This window comes from Lithobates pipiens, unplaced genomic scaffold, assembly GCF_037356315.1.
Source record: "Lithobates pipiens isolate NorthernLeopardFrog02 unplaced genomic scaffold, aLitPip1_a1.2 Scaffold_28, whole genome shotgun sequence".
In the NCBI taxonomy this organism is placed as follows: domain Eukaryota; kingdom Metazoa; phylum Chordata; class Amphibia; order Anura; family Ranidae; genus Lithobates; species Lithobates pipiens.
This window is the reverse complement of record NW_027507789.1, coordinates 139,461,850-139,481,011: the sequence shown is the minus strand read 5'-3', so window position 1 is coordinate 139,481,011 and position 19,162 is coordinate 139,461,850. Positions and strand designations below refer to the sequence as shown.

The 19,162-nt window shown below is 43.8% G+C and overlaps 1 protein-coding gene across 1 annotated transcript in view; it reads left to right on the top strand.

Moving 5' to 3' along the window:
* The window catches only part of ENPP7 (ectonucleotide pyrophosphatase/phosphodiesterase 7), a 37,955-nt gene extending 31,542 nt beyond the window's left edge, over nt 1-6,413 (top strand). The window contains exons 5-6 of the mRNA XM_077459615.1: nt 2,098-2,233; nt 6,064-6,413. Coding sequence (XP_077315741.1) covers nt 2,098-2,233; nt 6,064-6,106 — 179 coding nt within the window. The 3' untranslated portion in view covers nt 6,107-6,413. The remainder of the gene's footprint in view (nt 1-2,097; nt 2,234-6,063) is intronic.
* Nucleotides 6,414-19,162: the final 12,749 nt, after the last annotated feature.

Below are 19,162 nucleotides of genomic sequence, written 5' to 3'. Positions count from 1 at the left end.
GTCGGAAGCCTCGGAATCGGGGGTCGTCTTAAACGGTGAGTACGGGCAAAACATTTTAACTGTGCAGGTTTTTAGGGGGTCGTCTTATATGCCGGGTCGTCTTATACGCCGGCAAATACGGTAGTCTAAAGTTTGCCTGGCATTTAGGCAAGGGTGCCTTTTAGGGCTCTAGTAGGTCCTTATATGCTGAAAACTGCTGGGACTGAAGGCAGGGAAAGAGCTTGTCTCAGCTCCGCAGAAGTCAATAAGGAAGAAAGAAAAGTCCCAGGAGCCACACATCACACAAAATCCTCATGTAAAGAATGGAAGTAACCTCAACCTAGACTCTGTCCAGGCCATGCCCTAGACATGTTTCACCCTGCCCACGGGGCTTATGGGCCGTACACATGTTCAGAAAATCGTATAATAAAAAAATCACTTTCTAAGTGATCGTACGATAATCTGATCATTAGTACACAGCTTTCAAGAGCTGATCGCATCAGTTCATCCGATATTGATGAGATAAGCACAAAAAAAATTCTCGTATGATACCAGATTGTACGGTTTTTGTTTAATCAGTACAGTTGTCATTTGAAACTACAATACAAATACACTTCAACAGATTACATCAGCAAATTTTTATTTTGTTGTATGTAAATTTTCATCACTTTAGTAAAATCTTAATTTTCGATATGAGATTAGCATGCAAAAAAAATACTGGTGGAGGATCATTCGTCAGATAATCTCTTTGCAAGAGGGTTTATGTGATGTGCAACTACTGGGACTTCTTTTTCTTTCTCATTGATACTTGAGACACTCAAGCAGTAACAATTATCCTTTAGGTGTATCTAAACCCAAGAGCATAAATGTAATATATTCCAGCTTACCAGTCTTTAGATATGGTGACTGTATTCATGTTTTTTTTCTTTTATAAGCTTTTTTTCTTTTATTTTTACCTGGTGATTTTGCAAAATAAAACTCTTCTGTCTTGTATAAAATATATGGAGGAGCAGCGATGTCACTCTAGAGCAAGATGTTTTTATTCAGAACTACCGAACACCTTCCCCGTTCATCATCTCCATAACCTAAGGGAGTGATGTTCTGTAGTCTACAAACAGAGATAGGAACAATGTAGCTCTAAAATGCTCAACAACCCAAATTCCATTAATTTCAAAGGCCCCTGAGCGTTCTATCTCCTGTAGAAAAACGCCTATCCCCCAAAAAATTACAGGAGCTTCTTCTTGGCAGAGTGGAGGCAGATTGAACCCCCGTTATGCATTTTCTGCTCAAACAGCAACTTTCCACCCCAATCTCATCCATCTTTCTACCCCCTAGTGCTTTTTATTGTCTAAACAAAAATGTCTCAAGTCCAATAATTAAAAAAAAATTAAAAAAAATAAAATTCACCCCTTATGAATGCCCTCCCAGAACTGGACAACCACGGTGTAGCCGTCTTTTGGCTATAACGCGGTTGTAGTCAGTTATTTTCATTGTAGCTAATCCATATGAAACCCAACAACAAAGTGTTATTATATTGCAGCTTATCAATGCTTAGATGTGCGGCCTGCATTAGTTTATGTCTTTTTGGCTTTTTCTCTTTTTTATTTTCACCTGGTTAATTATTTGTAATTTTTCAACAGACCAAGCTGGTCAACAAAAGTGTAGGTTAGAGGATTGAGGCAAACCATTTACCACTAACAGTGGTGCTTACAATGATCAACTTTGTATTTAATTGTGAAAACTTTGTTCCAAATGGGAAGAAAATGGTTTTAACTGCTTAAAAGGTGTTAGCTGGAGTTCATCTTCAATTTGATTAAATAATGCGTTACAATTTATCTAAACCCATTCGATTTTTGTCTACTAAAATATGACTGAAACTAAAACAATTCAGATGAGTAAAATACAACTAAAACTAAAATTGCACTTTAGTCAAAAGACTATAACCAAAACTAAATTGAAATTTGATGTCAAAATTAACACTGCATATCACATTCAAAAGCACTGGCCATATATTTTTTCCAGATTCATCTTTACAATAAAACCCTTTTTTATTGCAGGTGGTAATAATATTGTGTCATCTAATTCACTTTATCATTTGTTCAAATGCTTTGTTTCCAGATTCCACAACATATGGTTTGCCTGATGTCATTTTCCAGGCAACGGTTGGGCTGGCTGCTGTCGTGGGATTTCTCTTTATAGTATTCGTCATTAGCACAATAAGCGTATCTGTCAAAAGACACAAAAAGCAAAAACGGTGAGAAAATGGGAATAGATAGAGAATAGTACTTCTATCTGTTAGCATGCTGGTTAATAGACAGGAAGACAGTATAATGGCATATTCCTGAGTCATCAGAACTTGCTGGATTTTTATTAACCTTTATTGAGCTAGGTTCACACTTCTGTAATTTTGATTGGATTTTCAGTGTGATTATGTAGTGCAACTTGGATTTGGTTTGCATATTCTATGGGGCCAAAATAATGCTGGAATCACACACAAGTAGTACAGGAGCCTTTTCCAAAATCGCACTGTGTTGAGTTGCATTGATGTGAACAGGCACTTTTGCAAACAATGTGATTTGCATTGTCAAGTGATTCTGTGCGACTCAAGGCACATCTGAAATCACACTACTGTGAACGGAGCCTTAAAATATTAGTAATATAAACATGCATCTAGAGGAATTGTCTATAAAAATACAGGGTTTTAGTTACTAAAAGTGGAGAGTATAAAATCTGGTGCAGCTGTGCATGGTAGACAATCAACATCTAACTTCAGCTTGTTCAATTAACCACTTGTCCAGTGGGCACATTCACAGTCCACAGAACCACCCCCTTACATCATAGTCCAAAGAGCCCTTTGTACATCAGAGTCCGCAGGGCCCGCTTTACATCACAGTCTGCAGAGGCCCCCTTACATCAGAGTCTGAAGAGCCATCCATACATCAGAGTCCGCAGAACCCTCTTTACTTCACAATCTGCAGAGGCCCCCTTACATCAGAGTCTGCAGAGTTCACCCTTAGATTAGAGTCCCCAGAGCCCTCCTTACATCACAGTCTGCAGAGCCCCCCTTACACTTTAGAGTCTGCAAAAATTCACTGTAAGGGGGAACTCTGTGGACTCTAATGTAAAGAGGAACTCTGATGGAAGGGGTGCTCTGGGAAACCTTATTTAAGGGGGTGCTCTGATGTAAGGGGGGATGTTGTGGACTCTGGTGTCTCTGCTCACCAAAGCCCCCTTTATATCAGAGTATTAAATCTGAAGTCCCCTTACATTATTGCACTGATTTAGAGGCAGGAGAGAGAAGGGGTGGGGGTTGAATGAATGGATGTTGAACTCACTCACCCCAGGAAGGAAGAAGGATTAATGCAGTTTGAATATCCTCCTAATTCATTCTCCATGCTGTTCCCACCCACACTCCAATCCGATCGGAGTATGGGTGGAGCTGTGGGCACACACAGGAGGACGGAAGGGGAGGAGGAGGAGCAGATCCAGCTTTCTCTCTCTCCTCTTGACTCTGTGTGGCACGGAGGGTTAAGCGGCCTGTCAGTGCTGGCTCTGGGCAGTGTACGAGAGATAACTAAGATATTAGGAGTATAGTACAGTGATGGTGAGACCATTGATCGTCATCTTGAATCCCCAGTAGATCTTTGGATGGAGCTGGTGAGAGATTCAACTGCAATCTAAGGTTTATTTTTTTAAATAGCAGCCGAATACTTCACGAAGGGCACTCCCAAAACATATGTAAATAGGATCCCGGTTGATGTCTACAATGGGGACAGAGGGGGTCCAGATCTGGGAACATTCTATGGAGCCTAGAAGGAGTATAGTACACCCAGTGAAGGAACTTAACTTGACTTCATGTATCCTTGAAGGAAACAACAAGCCTCAGGCCCTGCTCCAAACAGTCCACCCAATCCCCCTGTCCAGAGAGGAGATATCCCCCTTCTCGTGCTCCCACAGTTTTTCTATCTTAGGTGAGATAACACAAAGGAGAGCATTATAAAGGGTTGAGGGAGGCTTATCTAAATCACCAGGGGCCAATAGTTCCTCAATGGGATCAGCTTGGAGGGAGGGCGACTGTGGGAACTGAGACCTTAAAGTATGGCGCAAATGGAAGTACAACATCCAGCACAGCAAACGAAACCCCTGAGACATTTGGAAGTAAAATGAGGGCACTATACCCCTGAGAGTCTTAGCTCCATAATGTGCCCATACCTGAGGGTCCGGGTCAGTATGGAGGTGAGAAAGTGTAGGGTTACCCCATAGGGCAGTGATGGCAAACCTTGGCACCCCAGATGTTTTGGAACTACATTTCCCATGATGCTCAGCTACACTGCAGAGTGCATGAGCATCATGGGAAATGTAGTTCCAAAACATCTGGGGTGCCAAGGTTCGCCATCACTGCCATAGGGGTTTAGCAGGCGACAACTGACCAGGGCTAATTGCTGGTCACACTTTGAATGGCAATCGCTCGGTCATGCAACACTGTACCCAAACAAAATTTTTAGCATTTTTTTGTGAGACAGATAGTCTTTTTTTTGGGTGGTATTTAATCTCCACTGTGTTTTTTATTTTTTACTAAACAAAGGGAAAAAGACCAAAGGTTTTGGAAAAAAACTAAAAAACTTTTTCTTAGTTTCTATTAAAAAAAATGATATATACAGTAAGTCATTTTTCTCCTTCAGGCTCTAATTGGCTTTAAAAAAAGGTGGGCTCGGGGAGCAGAGCACTGCGCCCTGAGCCCCCCCCAGTTGTGTGACAATAACAAATGAATATTCACTATTGTCTTCCTGCTTCTCCTCCTGGCCAATCAGGAAGTGGGTCCTGAGACCCGATTGGCCAGGGAGTCTTAGAAACAAGGTCTGTTTGGCCGGGAGGCGAAGCAACAGCCCCAGCTCTTCCCTCGGCAAGCTAGGAGCAGCATCGGCCTCCTAAGGTAAGGCCACTGATCGCGGCCATCCGTCTCCCGTGGGTTTGTTTGATGCCCCCCAAAATAATGAACACCAACCGCCACTGCAGCTGGACACATGGTAAAGAGTTCTGTGATTGGTTCTTTACCCCGATCTGGGATCAGCTGTGTCCAAAAGCCCCAGGGATCACAGATCTGTGCCAGTGCGAGTGGAGGTCCTCCCGTGATCGTGCTTCCCAGGACCTCCATAGACACCCTCCTGCCAATGTGAGCCTGCCCTGTAGCCATCTTTCGGGAAGTGGTTAAGCTTTGACAAAACAAACCTGGAAGCTAATTGTTTTTTATGCACAGCTGCAGCAGATTTTCCACTCTCCAGTTTTAGTAAATCAACTCCACAGTCAAGGTAATATAAAATGGAATTTATTCTTGTTAGATTTTGTCTTCCCTGGTTCCTCCCTCGTCAATATTCTAATAACAATTTAAAATAAAGCCTTTCCAATTTCCATTTATATGTTACATAATAATGTTTTACAGTATAATCTATCCACCCTAAAGCTGGATACACACAATACATTTTTTTGTAGATTTTTTTCCTTCAGATTTACCAAAACCATATAATATGAGGTCAAACCTGAAGAGTTTCAATTTGAATGCAGTCAGGCAGGCCCTTGCACTACATGGTTTTAGTAAATCTAAAGAAAATCAGACAACAAAAGTTGTATAGTGTGTATGGCGTGGAAATATATGCAATATTGCACCCGCTTGTTTCGGCAGGTACAGTGCAGTGTCATTCACTCTTAATGGCACCAGCCAACACACATGCACTAAATTGCACTGCAATACATGCTAATTTATTGCTCTGCACTGTAGTGTGTAATGTGATTTTAAAAAAAGTGTCTACGCTGCTTTTGTGTGATTGTCATGCATCGGTCAGTCTATTGAAATGATGGGTGCTTTAGGTGCTGCCTTACATGCATTGCACCTAAACACACAAAAAACATTTACGCATGGCTGCAGCTGCATAGGTGTAAATAGATCATTAGTATTGTAAAGTTTCCTACCACTGAAACCTCTCGCTAACTTTATAGTATATTTTCCTGATAGACACTACACAGACAGACATACTGTATATCTGTATTAGTCCTTATTCATTTTTCAATCATCTGCTCATTTTGCAGAGCCATGACGTCCCTTAGCACCATGACCCTGGATGAACGCTGAAAGGATCTGCCTATTTGTAATACACTGATATCACTGGAAGTAGAACTACAGTTGGATGATGACTACCTTACAATGCATTTGCTGTGAATACAAATTCTTCAGCCAGATTATATCCTATGTGTCCAATGGGAACATAAATAAAAAACAAAACTAAATACAATACTAAATAAATTATTTTAATACATTCATCCTTACAAACGCACTCTTACTTACACCCAATAAAAGCATATTGTGCAAGAATCACTAAGCAGCAACATGTTGTAGAATAATCGGAAGACCTTATTTATCAATAAAAATGTTTTATTTATCAGGCTTCTTTTTGGACTTGGAACAAAACAGAAAATAAAATTAGATCTAAACCCTAATGCCCCGTACACACGAGAGGACTTATGTCCGACAGACTTCCAAAGGAGTTCCGCCGGAGTTCCGACGGAGTTCTGACAGACTTTTCGGCCGAACGGACTTGGCCACACACGATCACACTAAACTCCGACGGATTCGAACGTGATGACGTACGACCTGACTCGAATAAGGAAGTTCATAGCCAGTAGCCAATAGCTGCCCTAGCGTCGGTTTTAGTCCGTCGGAGTAGCATACACACGAGCGGAGTTTTCGAAGGGGACCGGGTCCGGCGGAGTTCCTTCGGGAAAATTTGAAGCATGCTTCATTTCTAAAGTCCGTCAGACTTTGGCGAATCAAAAGTCCGTTGCAGCCCACACACGATCGGATAGTCTGACGGACTCGGTCCTTCGGACTTTGGATGTTGAAAAGTTCGCTCGTGTGTACGGGGCATAAGGCTGCTTTCACACTAACGAGTTTTTTTTTAAAGCGCTTTTGCATTAAAAACAGAACCTTAAGCCAAGGTTCATACTGACAGCGGGAATGAAATTGTGTGAGTTCAGTCCCGACTTCAGGGGTGATTTCAGAGACATCTGTGCGGGTTGCTTCTGAGATGTCGATGGAAATCGGACCCTGAAGTCGCCAAATGTAGTACAGGAGCACCAAAGAGCAACTCGAGAAGAGGAGGATCTGAGCTGCTCTGTGCAAATCCACTTCACAGAGCAGGTAAGTATAACGTGTTTTTTTTTTTTTGTAAAAATAACAAACAAGAATTTAGTATCACTTCAACCTCCCCTTCTTCCACTTTCCCTAATCTATCTGCTGATAGAACAGAGCCTTGAGGACAAGCTGCACATGCTCAGTTTGGTGTGTATTGCTGGAAAGTTTTTTTTTTCTTTTCTTGGAAGGGTGAATGTGATTAGCACAGGGCCAATCAGCACTGTCCAGACAGAGGGTCAGGGGTCTCACAGCCTTATAGGATAGGAGGAGAATGAAAACTCCTCCTACAACCACTCCTCTTCCAACCACTCCTCCTCCTTTAACCACTTCAGCCCCGTAAAGGTTTTACCCCCTCAATGACCAGAGTACTCGCAATTTGGCACTGTGCTGCTTTAACTGTTAATTGCACAGTTATGCAATGCTTTCTTTTGGTGGTATTTGATCACCTCTGGGTTTTTTTTGCGATATAAATGAAAAAAGACTGAAAATGTTGAAAAAAAATTATATTTTCTCCTTTGTGTTATAAAAAAAAAATACAATAAATTCAATTTCAGTCATACATTTAGGCACAAATGTATTCAGCCACATGCCTTGGGTAAAATAAAATTCAATAAGCATATATTTATTAGTTTGCGCAAAAGTTATAGCGTCTACAAACTATGTTACATTTACTGGAATTTACGCAGCTTTTAGTTTATGACTACCTATCTCATTTCTTGAGGTGCTAAAATAGCAAGGCAGTATAAAACCCCTCCAAATTACTCAATTTTGGAAAGTAGACACCTCAAGGAATTTGCTGAGGCTGGGCATGTTGAGCCCATTGAATATTTCATTTTTTTATCACAAGTGGCTGAAAAATAACAACAACAAAAAAAAGAAATGTTTTTACACAAAGTTGTCACTGAAATGATGATATATTGCTCACACATGCCATGGCTATATGTGGAATTACACCCCAAAATACATTCTGCTGCTTCTCTTGAATATGGGGATACCACATGTGTGGGACTTTTTGGGATCCCAGCTACATACAGGACGTCAAAATCCAATCAATGCTTTCAGGATTTCTAATGCCCCGTACACACGAGAGGACTTATGTCCGACAGACTTCCAAAGGAGTTCCGCCGGAGTTCCGACGGAGTTCTGACAGACTTTTCGGCCGAACGGACTTGGCCACACACGATCACACTAAACTCCGACGGATTCGAACGTGATGACGTACGACCTGACTCGAATAAGGAAGTTCATAGCCAGTAGCCAATAGCTGCCCTAGCGTCGGTTTTAGTCCGTCGGAGTAGCATACACACGAGCGGAGTTTTCGAAGGGGACCGGGTCCGGCGGAGTTCCTTCGGGAAAATTTGAAGCATGCTTCATTTCTAAAGTCCGTCAGACTTTGGCGAATCAAAAGTCCGTTGCAGCCCACACACGATCGGATAGTCTGACGGACTCGGTCCTTCGGACTTTGGATGTTGAAAAGTCCGCTCGTGTGTACGGGGCATTAGGGTGTACATTTTTGATTTCACTCCTCATTACCTATCACAAAATATGCCAAAATAGCACAACCTCCCCCCCCCCCCACAAATGACCTCATTTTGAAAAGTAGACACACCAAGCTATTTGCTGAGAGGTATGTTGAGTCTATCAAATATTTTATATTTTGCCACAAGTTTAGGGAGAATTACAAATTTATTTATTTTTTTACACAAAATTGTTACTTACCGTATATACTCGAGTATAGGCCGACCCGAATATAAGCCGAGGCCCCCAATTTACCCCCAAAAAAACTGGCAAACTTATTGACTCGTGTATAAGCCGAGGGTGAGACATGCCTGTCCATCCCTGTGTGTGTGTCCGTCCATCCCTGTGTGTCCGTCCATCCCTGTGTGTCCGTCCATCCCTGTGTGTCCGTCCATCCATCCCTGTGTGTGTGTGTGTCCATCCATCCATCCATCCCTGTGTGTGTGTGTCTCCATCCATCCATCCATCCATCCCTGTGTGTGTGTGTCTCCATCCATCCATCCCTGTGTGTGTGTGTCTCCATCCATCCATCCATCCCTGTGTGTGTGTGTCTCCATCCGTGTGTGTGTGTGTGTGTGTGTGTGTGTGTGTGTGTGTGTGTGTGTGTCCAGCCTACCTGTGTCCCGAGCCTTTGTCCCGAGCCTCCGTCCCGTGCCTTGCCTCCTTGCCTCCGTCCCGTGCCGTGCCTTGCCGCCGTGCCTTGCCTCCGTCCCGTCCCGTCCCGTCCCGTGCCGTGCCTTGCCTTGCCTCCGTCCCGTGCCCTCTTCGTCGGCGCCTCGGCGGCCATTGTAAAATTCAAAAGCTGCGCCGCCGCCTTCGCCTGTGATAGGCGGAACACTGAATTTCCCAGCAGCCTGTGTTCCGCCTATCACGGACATCGTATCATCCTCGTCCGTAGTACGAGGATGATACGATGTCCGTGATAGGCGGAACACAGGCTGCTGGGAAATTCAGTGTTCCGCCTATCACAGGCGAAGGCGGAGCCGGAGGCGCGGCTTTTGAATTATAGAATGGCCGCTGTCTGTCTGCTCGACACGCTGATCGAGCGGGCAGACAGCGATGACTCGAGTATAAGCCGAGGGGGGCACTTTCAGCCTCAAAAAAGAGGCTGAAAATCTCGGCTTATACTCGAGTATATACGGTAAATGATCTATTGCTCAAACATGCCACGGGTATATGTGAAATTACATCCCAAAATACATTCTGCTGCAAGCTATTTGCTTAGAGGCTTGTTAAGTATTTTGAAGCTCTCGCTTCTTGTCACAAAGTTTTGAAAATTTAAAAAAGAAGAAAAAATATTCCTTTTTACTTTCCTTTCTTCGTTTTTCAAAACAAATGAGAGCTGCAAAATACTCAACATGCCTCTTAGCAAATAGCTTGGGGTGTCTAGTTTACAAAAAGGGGTAATTTTTGTGCTATCTTGGCATTTCATGGCCTCCGAAACTGTGATAGGTAGTGAGGAGTGAAAGCAACAATTTATGTCCTTAGAAAGCCTGAAGATGGTGATTGGTTTTCGGGGTCCCGTACGTGGCTAGACTGCCAAAAAAGTCTCACACATGTGGTATCCCCGTACTCAGGAGCAGCATATACACATATACATGGCACGTGTGAACAATATATAATTTAGTGATAACTTTGTGTAAATAAATAAATAAATAAAAAATAAATTATTTTCCCGAACCTTGCGGCAACATATAAAATATTCCATGGACTTAAAGGAATTATAAAAAAATATATATTCCATGGACTCAACATGCCTTTCAGAAAATAGCTTGGGGTGTCTACTTTCCAAAATGAGGTAATTTGGGGGTTTTTGAACTGTCCTGGCATTTTATGCCCAACATTAGATGCTTATGCCATACATTACCCACTCTTCTAACCACTTGAAGACAAAGCCCTTTCTGACACTTTGTTTTCATGAAAAAATATTTTTGTTTGTTAGAAAATTACTTTGAACCCCCAAACATTATATATTTTTTTAAAGCAGTGGCCCTACAGATTAAAATAGTGTGTGCTGGATTTTTTTTGTTCACACAGTATTTATACAGCGATTTTCTAAATGCAATTTGTTTGGAAATTTTTTTTTTTTAATGTTAATGCACGCAAACACTCTATATTGCCCAAATGTTTGGTAAAATATAAAATATGATCTTATGCCAAGTACATAGATACTAAACACAACATTCTTTAAAATTGCGCATGCAGGCGCATGTGTGGACCGCTCCAAGATGGGCACTTAAGCCAGGAGCTCCGCTCTGATTTGACCACCCGACGCACCTATCGGGGGTCTGGGGCCCCGTGGACCGTGACAGCTGCCTTATCTACCGTCAGAATGCCTGGGGCACGTACCCATGTCAGCGGGTCTGACCAGGAGAGATCCGGGACCACAATTCAGAGCAGCAAGCGAGTGGGCCAAATCCAAGATGGCGGGTGCCATGCAGACACATGCGCCAAGTCCTGAGGAGTCCCCTGGAGCCAGGCAAACCTATGCCTCAGTGAACTGCATCCACACTCCTGGGACCCCCGTGAATACCCTAATGAGCATGGCTAACTCCCCAGCCTCCATGGAATTCCTGACCAAGCATTCCATGGAGGAACTCCTGAACTCTCCTCTTGGGCCTACATCACTTCCCACGGCAGACAGGCCTGTCATGACAGAAATTACCTACCACACAATGCTTTCAGCCCCAGATCTTTTCTCACAGCTGTCAGCACTACTAGACAGAGGCTTAGCCCAGACTGCAGCCAAAATAACTAGTGATATAAGGGAAGACTTCCAGATCCTAGGCACAAGGATGGAAGCTATTGAAAATAAACTTGACCAAACAATCTCAAAAACCAGGCAGAATTCTGATCACATTCAGGTCCTGCAGAATCAACTGGATACTGCATTATTAAGGATCGATGACCTAAAGAACAGGTCCAGAAGGGAAAACTTCAGAATCAGGAGACTCCCAGAATCGATCACTGGCACCATGTCGGTGGTGCAAGACTTTCACCGGCAGCTGATCCCTAACATCTCTTCGCCCAAACTAGAGATCAATCGAGCACACAGAACTTTGGGAACCCCCAAGAAAGATGGCACACCCAGGGACATCGTAAAACCCCACTACTTTTCAGTGAAGGATGAGATGATGAAGCTGTGCAGACACCAGAACCCCCTCACTTGCCGAAGGCACGCCATTCAAGTGTTCGCAGATATCTCACCGACCATGTTACAAAAAAGGAGAGCCCTGAAACCCCTACTTACAGTATTGTCTCAACGTGACATTAAATATATGTGGGCCTTCCCCTTTGCTCTGAAGTTTGACTACAAGGGCAAGATGCACTCTTTTCACAGCTTCCAAGAAGGAGAATGACTCCTATTAGATTGTCACCTCATCTCACAAGAAGCAGCGATGTACCTCGCTAACTTCCCTGCAGGATCTGCCAAGCGCCCCTCTCCAGCGAGTCCTCTGACATATGTTTGGGACAAACCTAAATTCAAAAGATCCAAGGAAACCAAACCACCATAACACTCTGAGTCAAGCTTCTTGGCAACAGTTTAAAAGGATTTCCTTTGTATACTCCCTCCCGAGGTCCAGGAGACACTGGGGCGGTTAGGCCCTTACATTTTTCAGCCATATCATCTTTTGCTTCTTTATATCCTCCCTCTTGTTGCCCTATTATTGCAGTTCAAGAAGCAATCTTTCACAAAGGGTTTTTTTTTTCTTCTCTTTTCTTTTCCAAGTTCCAGTTTGATTACATGGACATTATTGTTGTTAGTTTGCTGTTTTTATATACATAGTAATCATTTGCTATGCACACAGTTGTGGACCTGTTCCCCTGAGGTGGGTTCCTGGGAGGCCCCCGGGGCCTCTTGACCCCCCCCCCCCCCCAAATTATAATGCCGTTCTTTGTTTTTTCGCAGCTATTTCTGAGGTGCGCTGAGGTTGTGGCAGTGATGCCGCACCTCCCCGTACCCCATGGATTTGGTGAAACTTCTTCCTGGGTTAGGAGTCTGCCCTGCTTGAAGGGAATGGACGTGTTCACTATGTTATTGAGCATCAGGTCTCAATTTACTTGCTGCCCACTCAGGCCCCTAGCAGCCTTGGGTCCCCCTCATTCCCTTTCCCCTCCTCCCCTCCTCCTCTATTCTATGCTCACCACTCTCTCTCTTGCAGTCAGCTGTCAGACCTATGGCAGACAACCTCACCACTGGTGGCCACAGTTCCCACATCATGCAAGACCCCAAGACCAGCATCGATGCATCAGCCAGGTAAGTGAAGGTAAATTGGGAATGATCCCAACCCTCGAGCTCCATGGCTAGTTCTGACCCAGCAGCTACTCCATTAAGAGTAGCAACCCACAATGCTCAGGGTTTAAACTCACCCTCCAGAGGTAGGAAGGTACTAGACTATAAGAAATCACACAAAATAAATGTCCTATTCCTGCAGGGAACAAACTTAATGATCCGGTACAAGCCCACCTTCATTCACACCAAATCCCCCCTATTTTTCTTAGCTAGTGCAGAAGGTAAAACTAGAGGGGTGGCCGTCCTCATTTCAAGGAACTGCAGGTTCTCACTGAAGTTGGAACAGAGGGACCCTGAGGGGAGATATATCCTAATCAAAGGCACAATTGATGGCCGTCTTTACTCCTTGGTGTCCTATTACGCCCCCAACTCAGGCCAACTGAAATTCTTCAGTAAAGTATTTAAAACCTTGGGTTTCCTATTAGAGGGCTCCATGATCCTAGGCAGGGACTCAAATGTAGCAAATGAGTTCAAAGATTGCTAAAATGATATATCAGCAAGGCCTCACAGACATCTGGAGAGAACTGAACCCCACCAATAAGGATTTCTCACATGCACATCAGTCCTATGCCAGAATTGATCACCTTCTGGTCTCGAATGCCCTTATTCCCTCGGTCAATAAAGCACAAATCATAGACCATTCCATGATGAGTATTGTGATAAACAACCAAGCCCCTCACGCTAAATCTCCCTACTGGAGATTAAATTAAACGATCCTCTCTGACCCCATCAGAAAAATAGAAATTGAAAAGGCCATCTCTGAATATTTTTTACTGAACGACACCACCAACATCTCGGCAGAGACCCTATGGGCAGCGCATAAAGCCACTATTAGAGGCAAAATCATCCAAATCGCATCCCAAATTAAAAAAGCAAAAAAGATTGACATTGAGAACCTGGAAAAGAACTTCCAGGTGCTCGTCTGGAACACAAGAGAGACCCACGTCGCCTCCCCCCGGTCCCTCCTTGATTCAGCCCGCCTTGAACTAAACCTAGCACTAACAGTTAATGCAGAAAAAGGTATCAGATGGCAAGGGGCAAAATACTACCATCAAAAGGGCAAACCTGGGTCTCGCTTGGCCTCCAAACTTACACCACGCACCCGCACATATACCTTCCCCAAAATAAACATAGCTGGCCAACCACCCACGGCAAACCCTCTCAGCATCATGGAAGCTTTTCACAAATTCTACACTGACTTGTATAGCAGACAAAGGGTGAAAAGGACCCCTGATTTACCTAAATTCTTAGAAAATCTACCTATAAACACTTTATCAGAGGAACATAGAGACAGGCTCGAAGCTCCTGTCACAATGGAGGATGTGTTAGAGGTGATAAAAACTTAAACAAAACCTCTGCCTCGGGTCCAGACGGGTTCTCTATTCCCTACTATAAAGCCTTTACACACACAATAACACCATACTTAGCAAAATTTATCAATTCCAAATCCAAAGGAGAACCCCTGATTCACGTTCATTAGACATGTGCAGAGTAAAATATTTTGTTTCGGAATTTCGTTTTCGTCCGAAAAATACATTTATTTAGTTACTCCCGAGATTCGTTTTTATTTATTTTGTTTTTCGTTAAAAAATTGCATTCGTCTGAAAATCCACATGAATTACGGTTGAATCTGTCTTTAAAGGCTTATGGTGTCTGTTGAATGTATAAAGAAGATTCGACGGAGCTGCTAAACTCTATATAGCATACTTAGAGTGAACTTTAGATCCCTATTAAAGTCTATGGGACTCCAACGTTCTAAAATCTAAAGTGCTAATTTTAAAGGCTAATATGCAAGTTACTGTCCTAAAAAGTGTTTGGAGACCTGGGTCCTGCCCCAGGGGACATGTATCAATGCAAAAAAAAGTTTTAAAAATGGCAGTTTTTTCGGGAGCAGTGATTTTAATAATGATTAAAGTGAAACAATAAAAGTGTAATATTCCTTTAAATTTCATACCTGGGGGGTGTCTATAGTATGCCTGTAAAGGGGTGCATGTTTCCCGTGCTAAGAACTGTCCCTGCACAAAGTGTCATTTCTGCAGGAATCATTCGCGACTATAATGAATTGTCGGCTCCCATAATAAAGAGAACACGCATTGAAAGTCATTGATTAAAAAAACAAAAAGGGTGGGGTTCCCCCAAATTCAATTACCAGGCCATTCAGGTCTGGTATGGATATTAAGGGGAATCCTGCGTCAAATTAAAAAAAAAAATTGACGTGGGGTTCCCCCTAAATATCCATACCAAACCCTTCAGGTTTGGTATGGATATTAAGGGGAACCCCGCGTCAAATTGAAAAAAAATGAACGTGGGGGTCCCCCTAAAAATCCATACCAGACCCTTTATCCGAGCACACAACCTGGCAGGCCACAGGAAAAGAGGGGGGGCGAGAGAGCCCCACCCCCTCCTGAACCGTACCAGGCCACAAGCCCTCAACATTGGGAGGATGCTTTGGGGTCCCCCCAAAGCACCATGTCCCCATATTGATGGGGACAAGGGCCTCATCCCCACAACCCTGGCCAGTGGCTGTGGGGGTCTGCGGGCGGGGGGCTTATCAGAATCTGGAAGCCCCCTTTAACAAGGGGACCCCCCAGATCCCCCCTGTTTGAAATGGTAAGGGGGTACAAAAGTACCCCTACCATTTCACAAAGAAAGTTTAAAAAATAGTTAAATAAGACAAACACACTTTTGAAAAAGTCCTTTATTAAAAATGTAAAAAATAAAAAGATTCCAGCGGTGGTAATCCACTCTTGCTATCCAGTGATGGCTGATCTGATCCAGCGCAGCGAATCCATCCATCTTCTGTCTCCACGGAGGAGACAGTGCGGAATCCCGGTGGCCTGATGTTTCTTATATGCGGAGGGCGGGGTCACCCATCACCTGACCCCGCCCCCCTCTGACGCAAATGGGGAAGCCGGGCTTCCCCAATGACGTATGGGTGACCCCGTTCCCCTCTGATGTAACGCAGGTTTCCGTTACATCAGAGGGGGCGGGGTCACCCATACGTCATTGGGGAAGCCCAGCTTCCCCATTTGCGTCAGAGGGGGTCGGGGTCAGGTGACGGGTGGCCCCCCCTCCGCATATAAGAAACGTCAGGCCACCAGAATCTCGCAGTGTCTCCTCAGTGGAGACAGAAGATGGATGGATTTGCTGCGCTGGATCAAATCAGCCATCGCTGGACCCCGGGGAGATGATCATCCATCGCTGAATAGCAAGAGTGGATTACCACCGCTGGAATCTTTTTTTATTTTTAATAAAGGACTTTTTCAAAAGTGTGTTTGTCTTATTTAAATATTTTTTACACTTTCTTTGTGAAATGGCTTTTGTACCCCCTTACCATTTCAAACAGGGGGGTCCGGGATGTGGGGGTCCCCTTGTTAAAGGGGGCTTCCAGATTCTGATAAGCCCCCCGCCCGCAGACCCCCACAACCACCGGCCAGGGTTGTGGGGATGAGGCCCTTGTCCCCATCAACATGGGGACATGGTGTTTTGGGGGGGACCCCAAAGCATCCTCCCAATGTTGAGGGCATGTGGCCTGGTACAGTTCAGGAGGGGGGGGCGCTCTCTCGTCCCCCCCTCTTTTGATGCAGCCTGCCAGGTTGCTTGCTCGGATAAAGGGTCTGGTATGGATTTTTTAGGGGGACCCCCACGTCAATTTTTTCTTTAATTTGACGCGGGGTTCATCTTAATATCCATACCAGACCTGAAGGGTCTGGTATGGATATTTAGGGGGAACCCCACGTCAATTTTTTTTTTAATTTGACGCAAAGTTTCCCTTAATATCCATACCAGACCTGAATGGCCTGGTAATTGAATTTGGGGGAACCCCACGCTTTTTTTTTTTTTTAATCAATGACTTTCAATGAGTGTTCTCTGTATTATGGGAGCCGACAATTCATTATAGCCGCAAGTGATTTTAAATGACTTTTTTTCCTGCAAAAATAACACTTTGTGCAGGCACAGTTCTAAGCACGGGAAACATGTGCCCCTTCACAGGCATACTATAGACACCCCCCAGGTACGAAATTTAAAGGAATACCGTATATACTCGAGTATAAGCCGAGATTTTCAGCCCCTTTTTTTAGACTGAAAGTGCCCCTCTCGGCTTATACTCGAGTCATCACCGTCTGCCTACCCGATCAGCGTGTCGTGCAGACAGACGGCGGCCATTCCACTATTCAAAAGCCGCACCTCCCTGTCTGTGATAGGCGGAACACTCAATTTCCCAGCAGTCAGTGGTCCGCCTATCACGGACATCCGCTCATCCTCATACTACGGACGAGGATGAGAGGATGTCCGTGATAGGCGGAACACTGACTGCTGGGAAATTGAGTGTTCCGCCTATCACAGACGGAGGCGCGGCTTTTGGAATGGCCGCCGTCTGTCACAGACGAGGAGAAGAGGTGCGGCGATCCTGGCATGGCCGCCGTATGTTTTTACATGCAGATCGCTGCAGAAGGACACAGGCTGCAGAAGGACAAAGAGGCACAGGACACAGGTAGGCTGGACACAGGGATGGACACAGGGATGGACACAGTGATGGACACAGGGATGGACACAGGGATGGACAGGCATGTCTCACCCTCGGCTTATACACGAGTCAATAAGTTTTCCCATTTTTTTTGTGGTAAATTAGGGGCCTCGGCTTATATTCGGATCGACCTATACTCGAGTATATACGGTATTACACTTTTATTGTTTCACGTTAATCATTATTAAAATCACTGCTCCTGAAAAAACATCAGTTTTTAAAAACCTTTTTTGCATTGATACATGTCCCCTGGGGCAGGACCCAGGTCCCCAGACACTTTTTAGGACAGTAACTTGCATATTAGCCTTTAAAATGAGCACTTTAGAATCTTTTCTCTCTGTCAAATCTTTTCTCTCTATGTCGAATATTTTCTCTCTGTCGAATAATTTCTCTATATAATCTTGGACTAATAGAGGTAAGGTTAGGCACATTCGACCACATGTTCAATAGACACAGATTGTTGTTGTCAGAGTCACGTCGAATCTCATATTCTATATCGAACTGTTGTGACAACGAAAATGAAAATAAAGTATTTATTTATGTCAGATTTTTAGTTTTTTGGATTCTGCACTTTCGTTATCGTTTGTCAAAACGAAAACAAAAATACCTGAAATTCGGACGAAAATGCATTCGGACAAAAACGAATGCACATGCCTAACATTCATAACCGTCATCCCAAAACCAGACAAGGACCCAGGCAAAGTAAATAACTATAGATCCATATCCCAGATCAGTAATGGTCTAAAAATAATGACTTAAGTCATGGCCAATCGCCTAGTGTCCTTTATTGTAACTTACATACGCAAAGATCAAGTAGGGTTCATTCCCGGAAGACAAGGCCCTGAACAAATTAGAAGAGCAGTGGACGTGGTTTCTATCTTACAATCTGGGTGGGATATAACTTTGGGGCCTTGATTTACAGGACTCCTCAAATCTTTATACTCTACTCCCAAGGCCAAGATCAAATTCAATGGCTATATTCTGATCCCATCAAAATAGCAAGAGGAACATGCCTGGGATGCCCTCTATCACTGCTGATCTTTTCTATAGCAATTGAAGTGCTAGCAATTGCTATTCACATCAACCCCAACATAGCAAGGGTCAGATGTGGGCCCAACGTCCATAAATGTGGCCTGTTTCCAGATGATTTAATTTTCTTTGTTACCTCCCCCACCACATCCCTACCAGTCATATGTAAACTCCTGGAATTTCTCTGGGATCTCAGGTCTACAAGTTAACTATACCAAGTTACAAGCACTTAACGTCTCTCTCTTGCCGTCTCTGGTGGCCCAGTTGAATGATTAATTTTGTTTTTTGTGGAGTCCTTCATTATCTCGGAATAAATCTTACCCCCAAATGTGAACAACTCTACCAAGCTAATTATCCCCCATCTACAAAAAACTAGAAACAGATCTCAAACAGTGGTGTCCACATCAACTCTCCTGTTTGGGCAGGATTAATTCTATCAAAATGACCCTACTCCCTAGACTCCTATACCTCTTTCGCTCACTCCCAATATCCATTAGAAAGGATCATCTTTCATCGTTCCAAAGTAAAGTAGTTAAATTTATCTGGGGTAAATCTGACCTTTAGATTTAAACTGAGGAATAAAGGGGGGTTGGGCCTTCCTAATCTGTTCTGGTACTACCAAGCAGCT